Below are 24009 nucleotides of genomic sequence, written 5' to 3'. Positions count from 1 at the left end.
TTCTGAAGAAGGGTCTAGGCCCGAAACGTCAGCCTTCCTGCTCCTCTGATGCTGCTTGGCCTGCTGTGTTCATCCAGCTCTACACCTTGTTATCCCATCTAGATGGTGCGTGGGTTTTGGGGATCAGTAGGTGAGTTACTCTCTGCAGGAAACCTAACCACTAATGTGCTTTTGGAGCTGCAGTATTTATATGGCTAGTCCAGTTCTGTTTTCATCAGTGATAAACTTGAGGATGTTAATGGGGAAGTTCAGTGGTAGTAACGTCACTGAATGTCAAGGAATGATGATTACGTTCTCTCTTGTTGGAGGGTGGTCATTGTCTGGCATTTGTGTGGCAGAAATGACAAGTGACACTTATCAGCTCAAACCTTGATATTGTCCAGACCTTGCTGTATTTGGTCATGAACTGCTTCAGTATTTGATGAGTCATGAATGATGCTGAATATTTTGCGATTGTTATCTGATATCCCACTTTTTTATGGAGGGGGAAGGTCGTTGATGATGCAGATGAAGCCTTGGACATTTCCCTAAGGAATTCCTGCAGAGGTGGCCCGGAGCTGGGATGACTGACCTCCAACTATCAATTTAGAAATGGCGATCACCTAGAGTATTAGAGGCAAGTGGCATGATACTTTTAAGGGGTAAGTTAGGAAAGTAGTTGTTGATATAATTGCTGTCTTTTCATTGTAGGTTAGGCCTGATTGGTGCTTTAAGTTCCTCTGTTAAGCTTACGCTGAATAATGCCTGGGTGTTTATGCCAAGGCTTCGATATTTGACCGAAACTAGATTCAAAACATTAGGAGTTGTACTTGCTCTGTTAAGATGCTGCACTGAGCTTGGCAGGTTTTCCAACATCATCATTTAAAGTAATTTTTAGATGTATTTCCCAGCCTAGTATTTTATTCTTGTAAATCTTGCATTTAATTAGGCATAGTTAATTAGTTTAGTCATGGGGAGAAAACCCTCAAGAATTGATTATCCTTTTAAAGGCAACTGGGATTTCTTTGAATCTGCTGGAATGAGTGAAGATGCACATTTTGAAGTTTACGTTGTGGTGATATGGCATTCTGATGAAACTACTGAAGTAAGTGGGAGCTTGAAACCTTGCAGTGAATTTTGGCAAGTATCTGGAAAACTAGAGTGCAAAAAAAGTGGTTATTAATTCATAATTGCTAGGGCAGCATCTACTGCCCATTCCCCACTTGCCCAGCAGAAGTGATTTTAAGCTGGCTTCTTGAACCATATGGTTTAGGGACAACCACAGTGCAGTTAGAAGGGAATTTCAGGTAGAAAGTTGTTTTCTGTCCATCCTCTTTGAGTTTTGCAATGATGACACACTGTTGGCCATCAGGGGATAGTCATTCTTGAGAACATCCATCTACTTTGCAGTAGAAATGGTTCCAGTTCCCTCTTCAGGGTATCAGTTTATCTCAAGTTATCTCTCAGTACCACACTATGCAATGTGCTCATGCATTGGCTTCTTTTTTTGACATGAAAGTTCATTTCAGCCACAGAGATGCATGTCACTGATATTGATAGTACAGTAAATTTATTTGGTACTTGTATTGAGAGCTTGGAATATTTGGATAGAAATAAATGTTCTATGTTTGCAGCTTGTAGCTTAACTACCATAGTGAGAAGGACTGAAACAAACAAAACGTCTGCCCTTGTCCTATTAACGTCCAAAGTTACGTCAGAGAGATCTAACTCGCTGGTCAGTAGTTATTAGCAGGCCTCATCTGTAACATAACTCACTGCTGAGTCTTAAGAGGCTATGGAATAGTTTCTAGAGGCTGAATATGATTTCTTTCCTTCCAACCATAGAATTATTATTCAAATGATTGGATATAATATGACATGATGTGGCCCATCTCACACACTTGCTATCTAGGTGCTAGAGACTGATGTTGTGCAAATGAGGTTCAGAGGTTGAAACTGCCAAGAAGCTATTGTGGTAATTATTCCTCAATCAATTTGTATTTTCCTTCTTCTGCATTCTCCATCCCTTTCTCAGATGAATTGTTATTAGAAGCTTTTATTTATTTACCTGTTTGCTCCACTACTTTTGATCCCAGGGTCTATTTTGACAAAAAGTTTAAATTAAAACTAATTTTTTAAAGAGTAACTGCACCCAGACAAGTAAACACAGCTGCTGAACCTGTAGGGTTAACATTCTGAGAACTGAAGACTCTATCTTCAAGCCTGAAGCTAAATTTATTTCAGTAAATGAATTGCTATCAAGAATCTTACAATATATGACTTCCTTCTTGGAAAAGAATGTATGAATAATTGCTGAGACTGTGAAGTTGTGGCAGCTAGATGATTTTATTCCGCAATTCTCTACCACTGATGTAAGGAAATGTTTCGTTAATAACTGGGCACTCTCTCTCATTTTTCATACTTTTTTGTGTAAGATTTGGCACCACAAGATGGTGAGTACCTAAAGATGAACAGATTCTGTCCAAACCAATGTATTTTCTAACAGGGGTTAACAGACCATTGTAAGGACAATGAATTCTAATTTTGTTTGCACCTCCTGAGACCATTAATCACAGAGTCAGTTGTAGAGCCTCAATCTGTCAATTTAACACCAAGACTGGAAAAACCTGAATAGCTCTGTTCCACACTTTCCAATAGAATGACTGGAGGCGTTAGAGGTGCTGTTTTATGTGGTTTGATTAAAGTTAAAATGCTGGATAAGAATTGTCAAAGGTCTCATTGTTCATCCAAGACTGAACAGTTCCTGCTGGATCTCCATGCTCATGGTCCAATCAATCATCACCCTGTTCTCATTCTGTCGAAATCATTAGTTTATTTTCAGGTTGACTTTCCTATGTTTCTGTCCTGAGGACAGCAAGATGAAAAAGTTCGACTTATGTCTCTTGTTAGCAGTGTTGCTTCAGTTGGTGTCATTGGACAGTGTCTAATCTCATTCACCTCTCAGCACTCACTGCTACTGAAAGCTGTGTGGATTATTTGTAGCCAGGTTCATATGATGGCCCCTTTCTTCTCTCAGCACTGTTGCTATTACAGACAGGCACGACTGATTGAAAAAACAATTATTTAGGGTGGTGATAAGGGCACCCACCCTCTGTTCAGAAGTGGTATGTTGTAAAGGAGTATTGTCACATGATGAGGAAAATGATTAGGAGTGGGAGCCCAAAATACCTTCTATGGAACCTCTGCAATGAATTTTGCTGGATTAAATTTTTGTTGCAGTATATGAAAATCTGAATCAGTGCAGAGCTCTTTAATGTGTTTTATTTTATTGGGTGGAGAAGCACACTGTGTTCTAATTTTAGCATAAAGGTTTATTTTATCTTAAATGTTAAAAATATGTGTCAAGTCATTTCATAAAAATGGGGCTGTGGCATTGATGTAAATTGGATACCACACCCTATCTCATGGTGAGTTTAGTGCTAGAGGTCATTGAGTACTAGTCAATGTTAGCAGAAATTCAGAACTCACAAAAGTCCAATAAAGCGACTGAAAAAATATTACTCCAAGCTAACCATCCGTCAATATTGCGCTAAGAAAATAAGCATCTTGAGCTCAGTTCAATCTTTTACTTGAGTTTTAGCATCAGCATCGGGGCATTGGTAAGGCCACATTTGGAGTATTGCTTACAACTCTGGTTGCCCTGCTACAGGAAGGATGTTATTAAACTGGAAAGGGTACAAAAAAGATTTACAAGGATGTTGAACTGTAAGGAGAAGTTGAATAGGGTAGAATGTTCTCCCTGGAACATAAGAAGCTGAGGGGCTGACCTTATAGAGGTTTATAAAATCATGAGGGACATGGATAAGGTGAATAGCCAAGGTTTTAACCCCAGGGTAGTGGAGTCCAAAACTAAAGAGCATAGGTTTAAGGTGAGAGGGGAACGATTTAAAATGGATCTGAGGGGCAACTTTTTCATGCAGAGGTTGGTGCGAAAGTGGAACGAGCTGGCAGACGATGTGGTAGAGGCAAGTACAATTGCAATATTTAAAAGGCATTTTGACAAGTACATGGCTAGGAAAGTTCGAGAGGGATATGGGACAAATACAGTCAAATTTGGTTCAGGAAACCTGGTCAGCATGGACAAGTTGTGCTGAAGGGCCTGTTTCAGTGCTGTATGTCTGTATGACTCAATGGCCCTAAAAGCAACAATGGGAACAGTTCAGTCACTGTACCACAGGTAGACTCCCAGACAGAGAGCCTGTGAGAGTGCTATCAAAATGAAGATTGTGGGCAAGTTCCTGATGCCACCAGCTCAATTAGTGACCCAGTGGCTCTAAGGCCTCAGTAGTGCCGTTGGGAGGATTTAGTCATTGAAGGAAGCCTTAGGATCTGCCTCAGGTCATTTTGAACAAAACTATAAAGGGATAGAGGGGAATGCCCTCCAGGGATATCATTTTGGTCACTAGGTCTACTGTCCCTGCCCAGCATCCCTTCATTGACAGTGGTGCAAGGGGCATGTCACTGTGTCACAAACAAAATGCTGCCAGTCATAGAGTCATAGAGTTATACAGCATGGAAACAGACCCATCAGTCTAACTCAGTCTTTTGAAATGGTTCGTAATTGGTCTTTTAAATATTCTAAGCTGTGGAGGAGCTGACCTGATATAACTCTCCCACTGGTGTAACTTCTACCCTTTAAGCTTAAAGGTTCATTGATATTTTCCACGTCTGTCAGGGAGCAATTGAAAATGACAAGATGTCTTTGGATATCATCCTGTCAACTGCTTCGAGATATTTTCTCTGAGCCTGTATAACCATAACATTATGCTTGTGATTTGTGAAAAACTATGGGGGTTCTTGTGGAGAGACCTATATGTTTGAAAATTCTTCTTTTTAAAATTAACTCGTGGGATGTGGGCAACACTGGCTGGCCAGCATTTATTACCTGTCCCTAGGTACTCTTGAGAAATTGGTGGTGAGTTGCCGTTTTGAATCACTGCAGTCCATGTGCTATGGGTTGACCCACATTGCCCCTAGGGAAGGAATTCCATGATTTTGACCCAGTAACAGAGAAGGAACAGTGATATATTTCCAAGTCAGGATGGTGGGTGACTTGGGGGGGAACTTGCAGGTGGTGGGGTTCCCATGTATCTGCTTCCCTTGTCCTTTTAGTTGGAAGCAGTTGTGGGTATGGAAGGTGCTGTCAAAGGATCTTTCATGAATTTCTGAATGCATCTTGTAAATGGTGTGCACTCCTGCTGCTGAGTGTGGAGCGAGCGGATGTTTGTGGATTTGGCAGCAATCAAATAGTCAGCTTTTCCCCTGGATGGTGTCGAGCTTCTTGAGTGTTGTTGGATCTGCGCCATTCAGATAAGTGGGAAGTATGCCAGCACACCTCCTGACTTATGCCTTGTAGATGATGGAAAGGCTGTGGGGAGTCAGGAGATTAGTTACTCATTGCTGTATCCCTAGCCTCTAACCAGCTGTTGTAGCCACTGTGTTTGAGTCCTTTTGAGTTTCTGGTCAATGGTAACCAAAGGATATTCACAGTGGGTTATTTCAGAGATGGTAACATCATCAAATGTCAAGGGACTGTTGTTAGATTGTCTCTTGTTGGAGATGGTCATTGGCTAGCATGTAGTATGAAACAAATGTTACAACAGGAGGAAACGGCAGATTGTGTTGAGGCCCAGCGCAAAAGACAAAGGATGAAGAAAAAAATGACGTAACATGGGTGAATATTAGGGTGTAAAAGAGAGAGAATTGGTGCTGTCTTCTAAATGCAAAGTTAACAAGATGCAAACATGACATGGCAGTGACCTAACCAAAATTTTGTGAGAGAATTGAGAGCGGACATATTGTGGTCAGTACCTGAAGTTATGGATTTCAGTATTGAGACCTCAAAGCTGCAAAGTGGCCAAGTGGAAAATTAAGTGTTTGTTTCAGATTTCCAACATCCACAGTATTTTGCTTTAATGTTAGTCAATGAGATGTGTTTGGTAAGATGCAGTGAAAAATCTCACTGGGCCTCACAACAAGAATCCCCCAAAAATCTTGATACAACTTGAACTAAAAGTAGTAAAATGCAGTCCAATGATCTTAAAAAATAAAATTGATTTTCTTTAGACTGAATCCTGTTGCCCTAAATTGGGAGTGGCAGTTGTTAAAGGATCTCAGAGTGTTGATAAATTGTTAATTACAATCTCAAAATGTCAATTGACATCCAAGTATTCACTAAATGGGAGACTTATATTTAACAGATTATTTATGGATAGTGATTTAAACTAATACATGATATAGTACACTGTGTCTGTCTAGTATTTTAAAATGACAGCTGTGTTCTTTTTATAATTCACTACACTTCCTGAGAATTTCAAAAGGACAGTCAGGAGGTATGTACTTGCAATTCTTCAGCCAATGTGTATGAATAGTGGATTGACCGAAGCACCATTGTTTCACCATTGGAATTTCCCCTTCCTCAGATTCCAAACTCAGATTCAGAGCCATTATGGGGATGATATCCATCCTGGTGCCAGATTGAGCTCCTTCATCTCTTCAGTGTTGATTTTCACGTATTTGATTTGATTTATTATTATCGCATGCACCCATGTACAGTGAAAAGTTTTGTTTTGGGTATAGTACAGGTGGACCATATAAAGTGCATAGGGTAATAGAACAGCGCAAAGAATGCAATGTTATGGCTGCAGAGAAGGTCCACACAGAGCAAGATTAACATTAAATTTAAAATTTGAGAGGTTCATTCAAAAGCCCAGTAACAGCAGGGAAGAAGCTGTTCTTGAATCTATTTGTACGTGTATACAAACTTTTATATCTTCTGCCCACCTGGAAGAGGGTAGAAGAGAATACAACCAGGGTGGGAGGGATCTTTGGTTATGTTGGTTGCTTTCCCAAGGCAGTGGGAAGTATAAATAGAGTTAATGGATGGAAGGCTGATTTCTGTTTATGGACTGGGCTGTGTTCACAACTCTCTGTCATTTCCTATGATCCTGGACAGAGCAGTTACCAAACCATGCTGTCATGCATCCAGATAGAATGCTTTCTACGGTGCAACTATAAAAATTGGTAAGACTCCTTGCTGGACGTGCCAAATTTCCTTAGTCTCCTGAGGAAGTAGAGATGTTGTTGGTACGTGTTTGAAGAATTAACATTATTAGATGTCAACACAAATCAGCAGAAAACTTGTTGAGCATCACAATGCTTTCTAACAGGGAAGGTACTGTTGGAAAGGAGCATACCAATTAACACTTAATCTGTTAGACTATAACACAAAATGCAGATGTTTGTTTCTGTCCATCTGTTGCTCCTCATAGTGTAAATAAAACACCTAAATTCATAGAATTGATGACATTGCCAATCTAAGAAGAGATGTGACTCAGTTTAAGTGGTTGCGTAAAATGAATCCTAGGCTCAAGTGAGGATTCATTTTAGAAGTGATCCCCAGACATAGGCATCTCAACAACAATTTCTAGTGTAAAACCCAAGAGAGTAGCATCTGTTGATAATTATCTTGAAACAAAATACAGTATTGAACCGAAGTAATTATGCAGTCTCCAATGGTATATTACTGATGTGAATTAATATGTTTTGCTACTTCAGCAATTGCATTTCTTTACCCTCCTTTTTTATTGTTACAGCAGCATGCACTTAAATAAAATGCCTAACGTAATCAAACATAACAGGCTGCTTGAAGGGAACTTAAATAAGGTTTGAGCTGTCAGGAGACATTAGGTCAGGTAACCAAATGCTTGATCAAAGAGAGAGACTTTGAGAGGCATCTTAGAGAAATGGATTTATTCAAGAACTCAGCAGCCAACCTAGATGAGTATGCCACCACTATCAAGGACTTCATTAGTGGGTAGAAGACTGCGTGCCAAAGACGTTAATCTGAATACTCCCTGAATGGAAACCATGGATGAACCGGGAGATCCATTATCTACTGAAGTGCAGATTTTTAGTGTTCAAGTTAGATGACCCTGACCTTTACAGGAAATCCAGATATAATCTCTGTAACGCCATTAGAGACACCAAGAGGCAATATGGGATTAAGCTAGAGCCCCAAACTAACCAGATGGACATCCGCTGCTTGTGGCAAAGCCTACATGACATAATGGGCTACAAAGCAAAGCAGAACAGACGAACGAACAAAAATACATCCTCCCCGATGTACACACAGCATTTTACGATCATTTCGAACACAAAGTCAATCACCTGCCCCTATAGCCTCAGATGCACCTGCCCCTCAGTCACCGCTGCATACATCAGATTGGTCTTTTTTGAGACTGAGCCCACAGAAAGCGACTGGCCCAGATGGAGTCCCTGGCTGTATGCTCAGATTTTGCATGTACCAGCTGGGGAAGTATTTGCTAAGATCTTTAACCCCTTCTTGCTACAACCTGAAGTCCCCAATTGCTTCAGGAAAACTGCCATCATTTCACTGCCAAAAAAAACTCATGCAACGCGCTGCAATGACTACTGCCCTGTCACCCTGACCTCCATAATTTAGAAGGTTTGAGTGATAGAGATAAGCTGAACAGGCTGGGGCTATTTTCCCTGCAGTGTTGGAGGCTGAGGGGTCTCCTTATAGAGGTTTATAAAATCATGAGGGCCATGGATAGTGTAAATAGTGTAAATTCCCTGGGGTGGGGAAGTCCAAAACTAGAGGGCATAGGTTTAAGATGAGAGGAGAAAGATTTAAAAGTGACCTAAGGGGCAACCTTTTGACGCAGAGGGTGGTGCGTGTATGGAATGAGCTGCCAGAAAAAGTGATGGAGGCTGGCACAATTACAGCATTTAAAAGTCATCCGGATGGGTATGTGAACAGGAAGATTTTAGAGGGATATGGGCCAAATACTCACAAATCAGACTAGGTTTATTTAGGATAACTGGTCGGCATGGACAGATTGGACTGAAGGGTCTGTTTCCATGTTATATATCTCTACAACTCTACGACTCTATAAGGTTAGTCATGGCTCACATCAATTCTGACCTCCCAGTCTGCCTCAATTCCTTGCGATTTGCCTACTGTTGCAGCAGGTCAGTGAAATACGCCATTTCCTTGGCCCTACACTCATCCCTGGAACATCTGGATAACAAGGATATCTAGGATATGCTCCTACTCGTTCACTACAGGTCCATCTTCAGTGCCATAATTCCAAACAAACTATTCTCCAAAATCTGAGACCTAGGTCTCTGCTCCACCCTCTGCAACCAGATCCTCAACTTCCTGACCCATTGACCACAATCAGTGAGAATAGGCAACAACACCTCCTCCATGATAAACCTCAACACCAGGCGCCCTGCAAGGCTGTGTGCTCAGCCCCTTATTATACTTCCTGTGTGCTAATGACTGTGGGGCCAAATTTCGTCCTAACTCCATCTACAAGTTTGCTGACGACACCGCTGTTGTAGGTCAGATCTCAAACAATAATTGGACCGAATGCCGGAAAGAGATTGAGTGCTTGGTGGCATGGTGTAAAGACAACAATCTCTCCTTCAATGTCAGCAAAATGAAAGAGCTGGCAATTGACTTCAGGAAGCAAGATGTTGGCCATGTCTCTGTCTCATTAATTGTGCTGAAGTGGAGACTGTCCAGACCGTCAAGTTTCTAGAAGTGATGATCACTGACAATCTGTCCTGGTCTACTCACGTTGATGCTACAGTCAAGAAAGCACAACAACACCTCTTCTTCCTCAGATCGCTAAGGAAATTTGGCATGTCTGTAAAGATTCTTACCAATTGTTATAGATGCACCATGGAAAGCATTTTATTCAGATGCATCATGGCTTTGTATGGAAACTGCTCTGCTCAGGACCATAAGAAACTACAGAGAGTTTTGAACACAACCCAGTCCCTCATGCAAGCCAACCTTCCATCGATTGACTCCACTTATACTTCTCGCTGCCTCAGGAAGGCAGCCAACATCAGCAAAGACCCCTCCTACCCAGGTTATAATCTCTTCCAACCTCTTCCGGGTGGGCAGAAGGTGCAAAAGCCTAGATACACATATCAACAGATTCAAGAACAGCTTCTTCCCCACTGTTATCAGACTTTTAAATGGACCACTCAAATTTTAAATTGAATGTTGATCTCGCTGTTTGTGCCCCTTCTCTGCAACTGTAACATTGTATTCATCTCTCTGTTTTATTACCGTTATGCACTTTGTATGGTAAGGTTTGCCTGTACTGTACACAAAGTGAATGTTTTCACTGTACCCATGTACATGCCTCAATAATATATTTTTTAAAAAAAGAGAGGTTTAAGTTGGGAACTCCAGAGCTTAGGATGGCTTCAGCAGCTGAAGGTTAAGGTGAAACAATTAAAATCAATGATACACGTGTGTCCAGAACTGGAGAATTTTAGAGGTTTGTTTTTTAATCATTCATGGCAAGTGGGTCTCATTAGTTAGGATAGTATTAGTTGCTCATCGCTAACTGCCCAGACTGCAGTTAAGAGTTAATCATATTGCTATAAGTCTGGAGTTAAATGCAGGCTGGACCAGGTAAAATGTGTCTGATTTATTAATTCAAAAGTCAATGCTCATAGCAACAGCTGCATGAACAATTTTCTTGAAGTTTGAACTGAGTTTTTATACTGCAAACAACAGACAGCTTCTGCTGGGGAGGACAACAGCACACATTTTAAAATCTTTTTCCCTTCTGTGTCTGTTTCTGTAAGTTGTTTCCATTTCTAATCTGCTCGGTTACCTGAGATCCAGTCAGCTTCACTTACAAAAAACTCCTTGGCACCTGATGAACATTGCAGGAACCTATAGTCACGCACACACAAAAAAAGCTCACAACAGGCATCAAATTCCTTGCTGTGAAATTATGCGGACATCCTGGTAAAACCTTATTTTTATAAACAGTGCTTTCTTCTTGCAGTCCATGGTTTTTCTTACAGTAGAGAACCAATGAAGACCAATGAACATGAGGCTCATACAGTGAACAGTGAGTGAACAGGATATGGTATGATATAAAATAGTGGTAACAGAGCTTTGGATCAAGTTCATGGGTGGTGTAATTATCGGAGACCGAGCATGAGACATGTCAGTTTGAAAGGGATATTGGCACAAGAGTTGAATTAGGGCTGATGGTGAATGGTGGTGTGGAGATAGAAGTGAGAACTCTTGGTGATTTAGCAGATATGTTGTCAAAAGCTCATATCAGGGTCAACTAGGAAGTCTAAGTGGTGAATCTCAAATAGTAATCCCCACAGACAGGATGAAGTTTTTGACTAGGAAATAAAACTTGTGACATGTAGTGACACCCATATTCCATGAATGAATAAAAAAGATCCCCACTAATGCAATGATATACCACCCGCTATCAGGCTTAGAACATTCATTGTGGTCCTAAAGAGACAGTTTAGTTTAAGCAGAGTCCTGTGTTATTAGTAGGATAATACACTGTACATTACAAGATATATTGGTCTGAATCCTATTTCCAGTGAGCAATGTCGTTGTACTTTATAATAAGGTTCTATTACAGTATTCGATAATGACAATTTCAGTAACATTTTATTCTTTGTTTCAACAGATGTGCTATGCCCAAATTTAAGATTGGAAGGCAATCAGTACAAGTTAGAAAATAAAGCTTCAGTTAACATCCCAGGTACGTGATTTTCTTTGCAGGAATGGCAAAGCTGAATTGTGGATATATCTCCATGCATTGCAATTAGTTTTGACTGACATGCTCAACAACTTATGAATTTTCAAACTGAGCTTCTAAGAAACCGAGGTAGAATATTAATATGTATAGGATAACACATTGGGTATAGAATTTCCGACTTAGATGCAATTTGGATGTTGTGCTCAAAGTTCACCAGAATTTTCTCTGCTTAGGTTGCATTTTCTATTAAAATTTAGAGATTCTAAGAACAGGTGGCATAGTCTTAGAATTAAGGGGCACCAATTTAAAACTGAGATGAGGAGGAATTTACCCTCTCAGAGAGTTGTGAATCTGTGCAACTTCTTGCCACAGAGAGCTGCGTCCATTAAAGGCTGAGATAGGTAGATTCTTCATCAGTAGTGGAATCAAGGTTTCTGGGGGAAGGCCAGGAAAGTAGACATGAGGAATGTCGATTCAGTTATGATCCACCTGAAAGGTTGAGAAGACTCGAGGGACTGACCAGCCTACTCCTGTTCTTATTTTTTATGGTCTTTGCTTAATCACCACCCTAAAACTTTCTGTGAACAAGCATCAGTGGCCAGCGTAATAGAACATAATTATTTCTTTTCATCAGCTACAATGTTGTTTCATTGTTTCGGAGAGGTAACCAGGTTAGTTTTATTGATACAGCTTAAAATAGGTATATCACTAAAAGAAGCAGTTTGAACAAGGGTGTCCAGTGCTCCACATGTGAGTGACCTGATTTAAAATTGTTAGAAATTACTTGAAAATAAATGCACTGAACTATTTAATAGTTTTGTCAGTGTAGTTCTATAACTTGGTAAATAAAATGCGTCTTGACATATCAATGCTTATAAGATGTGGCTACTACTGCCTATGCACCTGTGAAAGTGAATACAATTTGAGGATCCTTTCCAAACCAGTGTAATGAGCATCATCATGCAACTTGCATCTGGGAATATGGCCAGCTTCATGGATGGGATCTCACGTAAGCATATGGAATCGTGAACGAACATAAAAGATCACGGATAATATGAATGCAAGTGGTTTTGTGCTTAACCCATTTACAATTAATATCCTCTGAACCATTGTGATGTTATTTCATTCAATTATATTGATGTTATCAGAATAAAGTGAGTGCAAGCTTGACTCAATATTTACTGAGAGCCAGACAGCTTAGGCACAGGTTTATAAAGTCAAGCTTCAGGAGAGGTTTATAAAGTCAAGCTTCAGGAACCCTAGATCTGGCCAAATGGACTGCAAATAGCTACATGGAGGAAAACCCACATCAGGGCAGTGGGTGACATACAAAAGGATAATAATAAGAATGCAGGGCCAATGTATTATCATGAAGGTGAATGGTGGGACCAACAAGTGCAGAGAGTCCTGGATGTCAAGCGATATACAGGATAAGATAAGAAAAATAAAGGAAATACCAAAGGAGATACCAAAGCTCAAAATAGCAGAAGTCCTACAGCAGTATAAAAAATGCATTGGGTTGCTTAAAAAGAAATTCGGTGAGTGAAGAACAGTCTTGGAGAAGAGAGATAACAAGGTGTAGAGCTGGATGAACACAGCAGGCCAAGCAGCATCAGAGGAGCAGGAAAGCTGACATTTTGGGCCGAGATCCTTCTTCAGAAATGGTGGAGAAGGAGGAGGTTCTGAAATAAATAGGGAGAGACGGGGAGGCGGATAGAAGATGGATAGAGGAGAAGATAGATGAAGAGGAGACAGACAGATCAAAGAGGCAGGGATGGAGCCAATAAAGGTGAGTGTAGGCGGGGAGTTAAGGAAGGGATAGGTCAGTCCAGGGAGGACGGACAGGTCAAGGGGGCGGGATGAGGCTAGGTAGGAGATGGGGGTGGAGCTTGAGGTGGGAGGAGGGGATAGGTGGGAGGAAGGACAGGTTAGGGAGGTGGAGTCAAGCTGGGCTGGTTTTGGGATGCAGTGGGGGGAGGGGAGGTTTTGAAGCTTGTGAAGTCCACATTGATACCATTGAGCTGCAGGATTCCCAAGTGAAATATGAGTTGCTGTTCCTGCAACCTTCGGGTGGCATCGTTGTGGCACTGTAGGGGGCCCAGGATGGACATGTCGTCTGAGGAATGGGAGGGGGAGTTGAAATGGTTCGCGACTGGAAGGTGCAGTTGTTTAGTGCGAACCGAGCGTAGGTGTTCCGCAAAGCCGTCCCCAAGCCTCCGCTTGGTTTCCCGATGTAGTGGAGGCCACAACGGGAACAGCGGATACAGTGTACCACATTAGCAGATGTGCAGGTGAATATCTGCTTGATGTGGAAAGTCTTCTTGGGGCCTGGGATGGGGGTGAGGGAGGAGGTGTGGGGGCAGGTGTAGCACTTCCTGCGGTTGCAGGGAAAAGTGCCGGGTGTAGTGGGGCTAGAGGGGAGTTTGGAGCAGACAAGGGAGTCCCAGAGAGAGTGGTCCCTCCGGAAAGCAGATAAGGGTGGGGAGGGAAAAATGTCTTTGGTGGTGGGGTCGGATTGCAGATGGCGGAAGTGTCGGAGGATGATGCGTTGGATTCGGAGGTTGGTGGGGTGGTATGTGAGGATGAGGGGAATTCTGTTTTGGTTGTTATTGCGGGGAGGGGGTGAGAGGGATGAGTTGCGGGAAATGCGGGAGACACGGTTAAGGGCGTTCTCGACCACTGAGGGGAGGAAGTTGCGGTCCTTGAAAAACGAGGACATCTGAGATGTTCAGGAGTGGAATGCCTCATCCTGGGAGCAGATGCAGCGGAGGTGAAGGAATTGGAAATAGGGGATGGCATTTTTGCAGGAAGGTGGGTGGGAGGAGGTGTATTCTAGGTAGCTGTGGGAGTCGGTGGGCTTGAAATGGATATCGGTTTCCAGGTAGTTGCCAGAGATGGAAACAGAGAGGTCCAGGAAGGAGAGAGGTATCAGAGATGGTCCAGGTGAACTTAAGGTTGGGTGGAAGGTGTTGGTGAAGTGGATGAACTGTTCGAGCTCCTCGTGGGAGCACGAGGCGGCGCCGATACAGTCATCAGTGTAACAGAGGAAGAGGTGGGGTTTAGGGTCAGTGTATCTACGGAGGAGGGATTGTTCCACGTAACCTACAAAGAGGCAGACATAGCTTGGGCCCATGCAGGTACCCATGGCCACCCCCTTTGTCTGTAGGAAGTGGGAGGAATTGAAAGAGAAGTTGTTGAGGGTAAGGACGAATTTGGCTAAGCAGATGAGGGTGTCAGTGGAGGGGGACTGGTCGGGCCTGCGGGACAGGAAGAAGCAGAGGGCCTTTAGGCCATCTGCATGGGGAATGCAGGTGTATAGGGACTGGACGTCCATGGTAAAGATGAGGTGTTGGGGACCAGGGAATTGGAAGTTTTGGAGGAGGTGGAGGGCGTGGGTGGTGTCACGGACATAGGTAGGGAGTTCCTGGACCAAGGGGGAGAAAATGGAGTCGAGATAGGTGGAGATAAGTTCGGTGGGGCAGGAGCAGGCGAAGACAATGGGTCAACCAGGGCAGTCAGGTTTGTGGATTTTGGGAAGGAGATAGAAGCGGGCGGTGCGGGGTTGGGGAACAAGGCTGTGGGTGGGAGGTCACCTTAGGTGATGAGGTTGTGGATGGTTTGGGAGATGATGGTTTGGTGCTCGGGGGTGGAGTCATGATCAAGGCGGCGGTAGGAGGAGGTGTCGGAGAGTTGGCACCTGGCCTCGGCGATGTAGACGTCAGTGCACCATACTACAACTGCGCCTCCCCTGTCCGCGGGTTTTATGGTGAGGTTGGGATTGGAGCAGAGGGGGTGGAGGGCTGCACGTTCTGTGGGGAAGAGGTTGGAGTGGTGAGGGGGTGGAGAGGTTGAGGCGATTGATGTCACGGTCTCACATGGCAGGCTGGTTAAAAACCTAAAAGCCCATGGGATTCAGGGAAATTTGGCAAATGGATCCAAAATTGGCTTCATAGCAAGAAACAAAGTGCAATAGTTGAAGGATGTTTTTGTGCCTGGAAGCCTGTATCCAGTGGTGTACCAAAAGGTATGGAGCTTTATTTTTCTGTTTGTTTTGTACATCAATGTACATGTCCCATAGATCCTTGAAGGTGGTTGGGAAGGTATACTTGCATTTTTTAGCCAAGGCACTTTAGACAAGAGCTTGGACATTATAATGGAGATGTATATAAATTTAGTTATACCACAGTTGGAATACTGTGTGCAGTTCTGATCACCACTCTGTAGGAAGGATGTGATTTCAGTCGAAAGGTTGCAGAAGATATTCACCGGGATGTTGCCTGGGCTGGATGGAATTCAACAATGAATAGCAATCTGATAAGCTGGGGTTATTTCCTTTAGTGGAGAGAAAGGCGAGTGGGGGGGGGAGGAATCTATGTGAAGTGTGCAAACTTCTGAGGGACATTGACAGCTGGATAGGGAGAAACCTTTCCCCTTGGTCATGGTGGCTCAGTGGTTAGCAATGCTGTCTCACAATATCAGAAACTCAGGTTCAATTCCATACTTGGGTGACTGTCCATATGGAGTTTGAACATCTTCCCTGTTTCTGCTGGGTGCTCCCGTTGCCTCCCACAGTCTAAAAACGTGCAGGTTAGGTGAATTAGCCATGCTAAATTGTCTACGGTATCCAGGGATGCGCAGGTGACGTAGATTGGCCATGAGAAATACAGGGATAGGGTGGGGTCTCAGTCTGGGGTGGGATGCTCTTTGGATGATTGGTCCAGACTCAGTGGGCTGAATGGCCTCTTTCTGCACCATAGGGATCTGATTATACTATTCGAGGTGTCAAAACCAGGGGACACCATTTTAAGATAAAAAGCAGGAGGTTAGGGGGAATTTGAGGAAAAGATTTTTCACCCAGAGGGTTGTAGATATCCAGACCTCATTGCCTGAAAGAGTAGTAGTTACAGAAAGCCTTAAGACATTTAAGAACTATTTAGAGAGAAACTTGAAATAGCATAGCATATGACGCTATGGGCCAATTGCAAGAAATTGGCATGAAAGTAGAGATTTTTGATGACTGGTGCAGACATAATGGGCCGAAGGGCCTCTTTCCATGCTGTAAAATCCCCTTGATAAGTAAAACATACAGTGGACCAAATGTAATGGTTCTGTGAGATGTGTTTTATACCATTGTTTTAGGCACTGTAAAAAATATCAAATCATATGAGGAATGCAATTAATTTCCACGAGAAGTGCCAAATCGAATCAACAGGCCTGTTCAACACAGTGCCAAATCTTATTTCACACAGACTTGGAAAATATTGCCATGATTTTTAATTTCAAACTAAATGAAAGTGATAGTGAATCCAGGAAATGAATCTGTGAAAGGAAATGTCTGTTATCATTCTGTAGCCTTCACTGGGATGATTCTAGTCTTGTCAAATGTTGGCTGCAGATTTCCTGTGGGCTGTTTTATGCTGCTGGCAGGAATTTAATTTACTTGCACTATTTTTAAAGCAATCTTCATAATGTCATATACTTCTGGTGTGTATTCAAACAGGTTTTGATTTGATGGAGCGATTCCATGTGAAAAGTATTATTGGAACGAAAGATAGAGGATTTGTTCGCCTTGGAACAATGCCCATTGTTCAGATGACCAAGTAAGTGAGCAAGCACATTGATGTGGTGCATCTAGAGCCAATTTACTTTTATGCATGTTAATCTATTTTATTCTACTCTGTCTTTCGTCGTGGAAATACACTCCACTCCAAGCAACTCTGCTCAACACCAGTGCACTCTAGTCCACTAAATGTCAGAGAAGGAGTCCTTTACATCAATTCACTGTTCCTTACCTTGCTGAATGGAATTTCACTCGACGACTCATCCCTCATTTCAGTGCATACAAACTACTGAATGCTAGAGGAGTCTACTTATACTATTATATGAGGGTTTACTTTTGTAGCCAAATATCACAGCACCTTGCTGTACTCTGCTAGATGCTATTGCAATGCACAGCTCTGAATTCTAACACTACAAAATGCTGAAGGATCAGCCTGAAGTCCTAATATGCCATTCCTGACGTTACTGATATAAGTCATGAATTGTGAACTGAATAGAAAGCAGACATCTGCCCTTAGAGTGTGAAAGGGAATCAGAAAAACAGCCTGACATACTTTCCAGCATCTGGCCTGATGTGACAGCGCAGAAGGCTTATCAACAAGTTGCTTATCCAATGGTTTCGGTCAATGAAATTATTTTTAAAAATATTCAGAATAGAAAAGTTAGAGTAGTCTGGTTCACACGGTAAGCTGAAAATTATCCTTTCAATTTTTTCATTTGTTGTCCACTAGACAACATTAGATGATTGGACAAAAACCTCCTTTGACTTTCAGTGAGGGGTACCATGGGATATAAGAGCCTTAGACTTGTTTGCAAACATAGAATCCAGCTCTAAAAATCCTCAAGCAGTAATCTACATCCAATTTGTCAATTATTGGAGATAAATAGACAATATTATTTGGAGAGGTTATGGGATGGGTACTTTTAAAATAAATTGGTAATTTTGGAATTTTCGACATTTAGTGGACTCTGAGACATATGGTTGACAGAGTAAAGAAATCTTTGCGTTGACTTTAATCATTCTTGCATTTAACCATGTGGGAGGTGGAGAAGAGAATGAATATATGCAGTCAAGAAAACAAGAAAATGAAATGGTGTTATTGGATTCAAAAGGGAGATTAAAATTATTTTGGTAGAAGAGACCATTTATAAGAAATAAATCATTTACATCAACAGAGGTGTAAAGATTTCCTGTCTCGTACTAGCACAGAATCTCATGCAAAATTCAAATAAAAATAATAACAGCTTGCATTTATATTGTACCTTTAACATAGTGGGATGTTCTAACTTATGCTTATGTATCCATAAGAATTCTCACTATCTGCCACAAACATCAAGTTGCTAACCCCCAACCATCCACCTCATCAAACACCACTTTCCCCACTTTGGCTAGTGCAGCACTGCCCCAACCCTGCCCCAGCTCTGCTCCACCCAGAGTAGAAGCAAGTCATCCTCAAACTGTTGCTAATAAAGTTGCTAGTAAAACACAGCTTAGTTTTTTTTCAGGGGCAGAAGGATGTCAGGCTCAATCTTCAAATGTGGCAGGATGCTTTGAGAGAGTAATCAGCAAGACATATGGAAATTTTGAAATCATCCACCATCTCTTCTTCCCTTGCCCTCATAGCAATTTGGAAGACATGACCAATTGTTGTGCAAATGGGTCTTCCTCACATTGCCTTGCATTTCTTGCCCAAAACCTTAAGTCAGTGTCACAGCTACGAACAACTTTGTGTAACTTACCTGTACTCTCAAGTTGCTTCTCAGTCTCATTTGTTGCAAGAAGAACAATCCTAGCTTCTCCAAACTAACCTTATAGTTAACATCCCTTACCTCAAACCCGAAAGACAATATCCCAATCATTGTTTTCCAAAGGGGATCCTGGTTTTACAAGCAAACCCATGAGTTTCAGGTCTGTTCCTACCAGGTCCAATCTGCACAGACACCTACCTCATCAAAATCAGGTATAAAGGTAAAGTCACCACAGTCCTACTGGACCACAGATCTGCTCTCACAATACAGAGAAATGGCGTTTTAACCTGAGGGTGGCCATAGCTCAGGTTTGAGGAAAGGTTGAAAAGGAGAGTGCTTCATGGTAACCTTAGCCAAAATCAGAAGTCAGTAGAGGCAGTTGCTGATTGAAATGGGCAGCTGCCTCTGGGAGGCAAGAATTTCCTATTTAGAATTTGTCTCCTTTCCACACCACCCGTACTCTCCACTGTGAAAATGGTGGAGGCCAGGTTTAGCAAGGGATCTCTGTATTTGAGCTTCTGCTGCCATTTTCACGATGACAAAAGCCTCCCACCCTATGCACAATTTCAGGCCCTTATGTGTGCAAGCTTGATGTCTACATGTTTATCCATTTGCTAGCTGTATGTAATCTGTCACTGAATTTTCTATCTGTGGTATCTAGAGGTATGAAATATGATAAGGATTGTACTTTAAAAGATCTAATTTAGAAATAAAATTTAGAAATAAAATCCTCTATCTTTCATTCCACAATAATACTTTTCTAAAATATAATTTAGAAATATTTTGTTGTGTCTTTTGGTAATAAACCATATTAAATTTGAAACATTGAAGTCAACATACAGTGGATGTAAAAGGAATGATCTGTATTCGTACACTCGCTGTATTTCAAATAAACATCAAAACATTGAGTTGATAAATTTATGTTCCTATAAATAAACCTTTTGTTCCTCAATGGCAGGTCATATGTCAGTTAACTTTCACCTCTTCTTCATCTGACTTAAGTTATCTGTAGTGACAGGAGTAGAGAATATGCACAGAGAATTAGCACGCCTCAAGCAAATTTTTAAATTGCAAGTCTTATTATTGCATATTCCTGTTGAAATATTACATGATTTCCAAACTAAGCAGCTCATTTTGAAAGGAGCTGGGTGAACATTTCATTCGGTATGGGTTTAAGGATAAAAATAGATTTAGAAATTTCCTGTTAAAACTACCAGGAAAGTTATCTGTGGAATGCAAGCAGCCGACGGTAGGTATTATAGATTTTCCTGTTAGAATGGTGTCTTAGAACATTTGCATCACTGCTTTCGACAGGAAAAAAAACAGCTTTGCCTACCTATTCAGCTTCTTTCAAGAGATTAACTAAGCAATACCATTATTGTATCTATTGAATTTTGTTTAAAAAGAATAGCTTAAAAAGGCTGAATGCTTCATATGTTTGATATTTTGCTGTGTTATTATTCCTTTGATGTTAAGATTAGAGTTTGGCTTAGGTTACAGTCAGTGTTTAGACAAGGGTTTGAATTGGAATCAGGAATTTATATCATTTCCACCTGACTTCCTCAGAAGCTTAACATGAAAATCTCTCTTTTAGCAGGGTAATTTACCTTGGCAATGCTCCAAGTAGTCCGTGCACTTCAAGGCGATAGATTTTACCCGGTGAAAGCATTGAATGAACTTTTTGTTTAAGCTCAGATAACAAATGAGATAATTAGCTGGTTAATAATTAAATATTCCTACCATTATATGTTGCCTAGAACATTGACACAAGGAGCTGAAAATTTATTTTTGTCCATTTAGTGAGCCAGAAATAGATAGTGTACTGATGTTTTCATTGACATGTTACCAGCAATTGACTTCAATGAAAATAAAGATTTGGAGTAATGTAAAAGATGGTTCTGGCCTTATACAAAAAAAAATCCTTGGCAAATATTTCATTGATTTTACCATCATTTTTAGCGGTGATCTGAAGATCCTGTAGGTTTTCTTTCCCTAATAATAGGCTACTTCAGTGGCTTGAGTTTCGAGGAGAGGGCTAAAGTAGCTCTGTTAGATACATTGAAATGATGGAGTCAGTGTCTTCAAACTATGTCACTTCAAGGAAGTTACAGTGGCACGGATTTCTGATACCTCAATGTATACAGATTGTATGGATATTCACATTTACCTATAATTCAACGATCTGCTGTTTTGATCTGCGAGTTCACTGCCTGGCCATATCAAATTGAATTATTCAGGTTTACTTCAGGATGACACTACCTGACCCTAAGAACACAGGGAGCCTTGGTGTGAGGAGATGCGACACAACATCACTTTAAATTGACAGCCAGTTGCTCAAGATTCTAACTTAAGGTGTAAAGACATGAGCAACTGCAGGTTTCATGTCAGAACATAAACAAAGCTAAGAACAGAGTTGATGAACAATAGCAGATTTTGAGAAGTGCTCCACTTAGACAGCTGTTGGCCATGTTCAGATTTCTTTACCAGGGTTAGTTATCACTGGCTGACAGATTCAGGCATGACTGCATCCTAACTGAAAACGTCCTCTTGACAGTGGGAATAATAAGCATTCTGAGACAGACAACTGCTCCAAATTCAGGGAGATGTTTGTTACCTCCTCACACCTCAGATTATAGGATAAATTCAGAAGTGATTTTGTTGTGTTCCTTTGTTTTAACATTAATTCTCGAGGTATGACTCACTGTTAAGGCTGACAGTCATCACCTGTTGCCCAGAAATCCTAATCTTGGCACTGGTTTTGACTCATTGAGCCACATAGAAGGCAGGGAATTCACATTGATAGGAGTGTAGAACCTGAATAAGGAGTGCATAACATCTGTGCATTAATAGGTTTATAAAAATGCAGTTCATTTTTTTTTTAATGCCATTTGGTATTTAAACTTATGTTCATTGGGTTATCAGTTTAGATCTCTCGATTATCACACTACCAAACCTATATTTTCAGAAATAATTTTCTAGATTCTGCCAAGAATTATGATGGTGACCCACCAATTTTTCAAGCACAAAATGGCAGTATAAATGTCCCTTATGATAGGTCAAGCAGATGTACATTCAGTGACTGCAATGCTCCACCCAGCAATTGGCTTAAGCAGAAATAAAAAGATTTCCAGAGCCCTGTTGAAAATGAAAATGTCCACTCATCCTTTCATGTCTGTCCCTGCTTTCTACAAGAGTAAATCAGCTTGTGCCACTCCCACCTTTTTGCCTGCAGCCCTCCAAATTTTCCCTTTAAGAAAATGATCAAATTTTCTTTTGAAAATCACAATTCAATCTTCTCCCATCATACTATAACCAGTGCAGTCCATATCCTAACTACTAGTTGTGCAATAGAACTTTTCGTCATACTGCCATATTGCCTCCTTTGTCAAACACTTCCCTGCTGTCTTCTCAATTGTTCCTCAATTGGGAAGAGATTGTCCCTGTCTATTGTGTCTCATGGTTTTGAATACGTCTAAAGTATGTCCTCTCAATCTAGTCCACACCAAGAGGAAGAGTCCCAGTTTTTCAAGGATATCTATATAAACTGAGTTTGTCATCCACGGAACCATTCTCCAAAATCTTTTCTGTATTCGCTTTAATGTATTTCTGGTCTTCCTAAAGTGTACTTGATGAAATTGAATGCAATACTTCAGCTGAGGCCAACCCAGCATTGTGTAAAGTTTTATCCTAATTTTCTTGACTGCCTCCATTTGTAAATCCCAGCATCCTATATGGTTTAAAAACTGTACTCATACCTATTCTGTGACTTTCACTGATGTGTACAAATCCACCTATGTCCTTTGTCTTCTGGATCCTCTTTAGAATTTCACTCTTTATTGTAAATTGCCTCCACTATTCTTCTTAAATAGAATCCTTCACACTTCTCTGCACTAAACTTTATCTGCCACTTTTCTGCTCATTCCATCAGTCCATCTGTGATCTTTTGAAGTGTAATAGAGTTCACAATACTGCTATGTTCTGTGTCAGCTTTACATTCTGAAACTCCTCTTCACATCAACTGACCCATTTTTTATCCCTGGTTCAGGCAATCAGAGTCAGGAAATGTTCTGGCTTTTCAAGCCTGACCCAGGAGGGAATATTCTGGCGTGACTGGGCATGGGGGTTGAACATGGAAAGAGAGCAGCATTTGCTTGCTCCAGATATGGGACCAATTGAAGTCCCATGGGATTCAAACATTATTGGAATAGGCAAGAATGTGGAGTTGAGGCATCAATCTGATCAGCCATAATCTTATTCAATGACAAAGCAAGGTTGAAGGGCTGAATGATCTAAACTAGCTCTAGTTTTTATGTCATCAATGACCTCCCAAGGGCCTTGTCATGTCACCACTAATATTAACCCAGTGGTGGGTGGGCAAGACTTGTAACAAGGGGAGCACAACAAGGTTACCTCATGGGTATCTGATTGAGAAACCAACCAATGGAAAAGGTGTAACATTCTGAGAGCCATACTGACCCCTATATCCTTGTGGCCAATATATTTAATTTTTCCCTTACTGTAGCCTGGTATCCTGTAACTATTCTAAGCTTCAGGTGAGTATTGCACCAGCAATAGCCAACGCTTTCACAGCGGTGCTGCTATTCACCAGAACTACCAACATCTGATTACCTGGCTGCTCGTGGGTGCCCTTGATCCTGTGGGAAGGGCTATCAAGTGTCTGAGCAGTACATGATACTGCCAACTTTCACTACAGAGCTAGCACTGGACCAGCTCTCCAGTTGATGAAAAAGAATGTGTTGCCTCAACAGTCTCTGTTCTTGACCTCTCAAGTGTATCCTCTGTGCAGCTCTACATTGTTCAGTAATACCTGTTAGAAGGCAACCTTGCAGCCTTTTTAAAATTCATTAACAGGATGAGGGCTTCGATGGCTAGACCAGCATTTATCATCCATCCCTATTTGCCCAGAGAGCAGATAAGAGTCAACCACATTGCTTTGGGTTGGGAGTCACATGTAGGCCAGACCAGGTAAGGATGGCACTTTCCTTCCTTAAAGGACATTAGTGACCCAGATGGGTTTCCCCCCACCAACAATCAACAATGGATTCCTGGGCATTATTAGATTCTTAATTCCAGATATTTTATTGAATTCAAATTCCACCGTCTGCTGTGGTGG

General features: G+C 41.4%; 1 protein-coding gene across 1 annotated transcript in view; it reads left to right on the top strand.

Annotated features, from left to right (window-relative positions):
- col22a1 (collagen, type XXII, alpha 1) overlaps positions 1-24009 on the top strand; it is a 266290-nt gene that overhangs the window by 53264 nt on the left and 189017 nt on the right. The window contains exons 3-4 of the mRNA XM_048596182.1: positions 11496-11570; positions 17068-17167. Coding sequence (XP_048452139.1) covers positions 11496-11570; positions 17068-17167 — 175 coding nt within the window. The remainder of the gene's footprint in view (positions 1-11495; positions 11571-17067; positions 17168-24009) is intronic.

Source organism: Rhincodon typus, chromosome 4 (assembly GCF_021869965.1).
Source record: "Rhincodon typus isolate 14 chromosome 4, sRhiTyp1.1, whole genome shotgun sequence".
NCBI classification, from domain to species: Eukaryota; Metazoa; Chordata; class Chondrichthyes; order Orectolobiformes; family Rhincodontidae; genus Rhincodon; species Rhincodon typus.
Note: the sequence above shows the minus strand (reverse complement) of the source record. Positions and strands in the feature narration are given on the sequence as shown.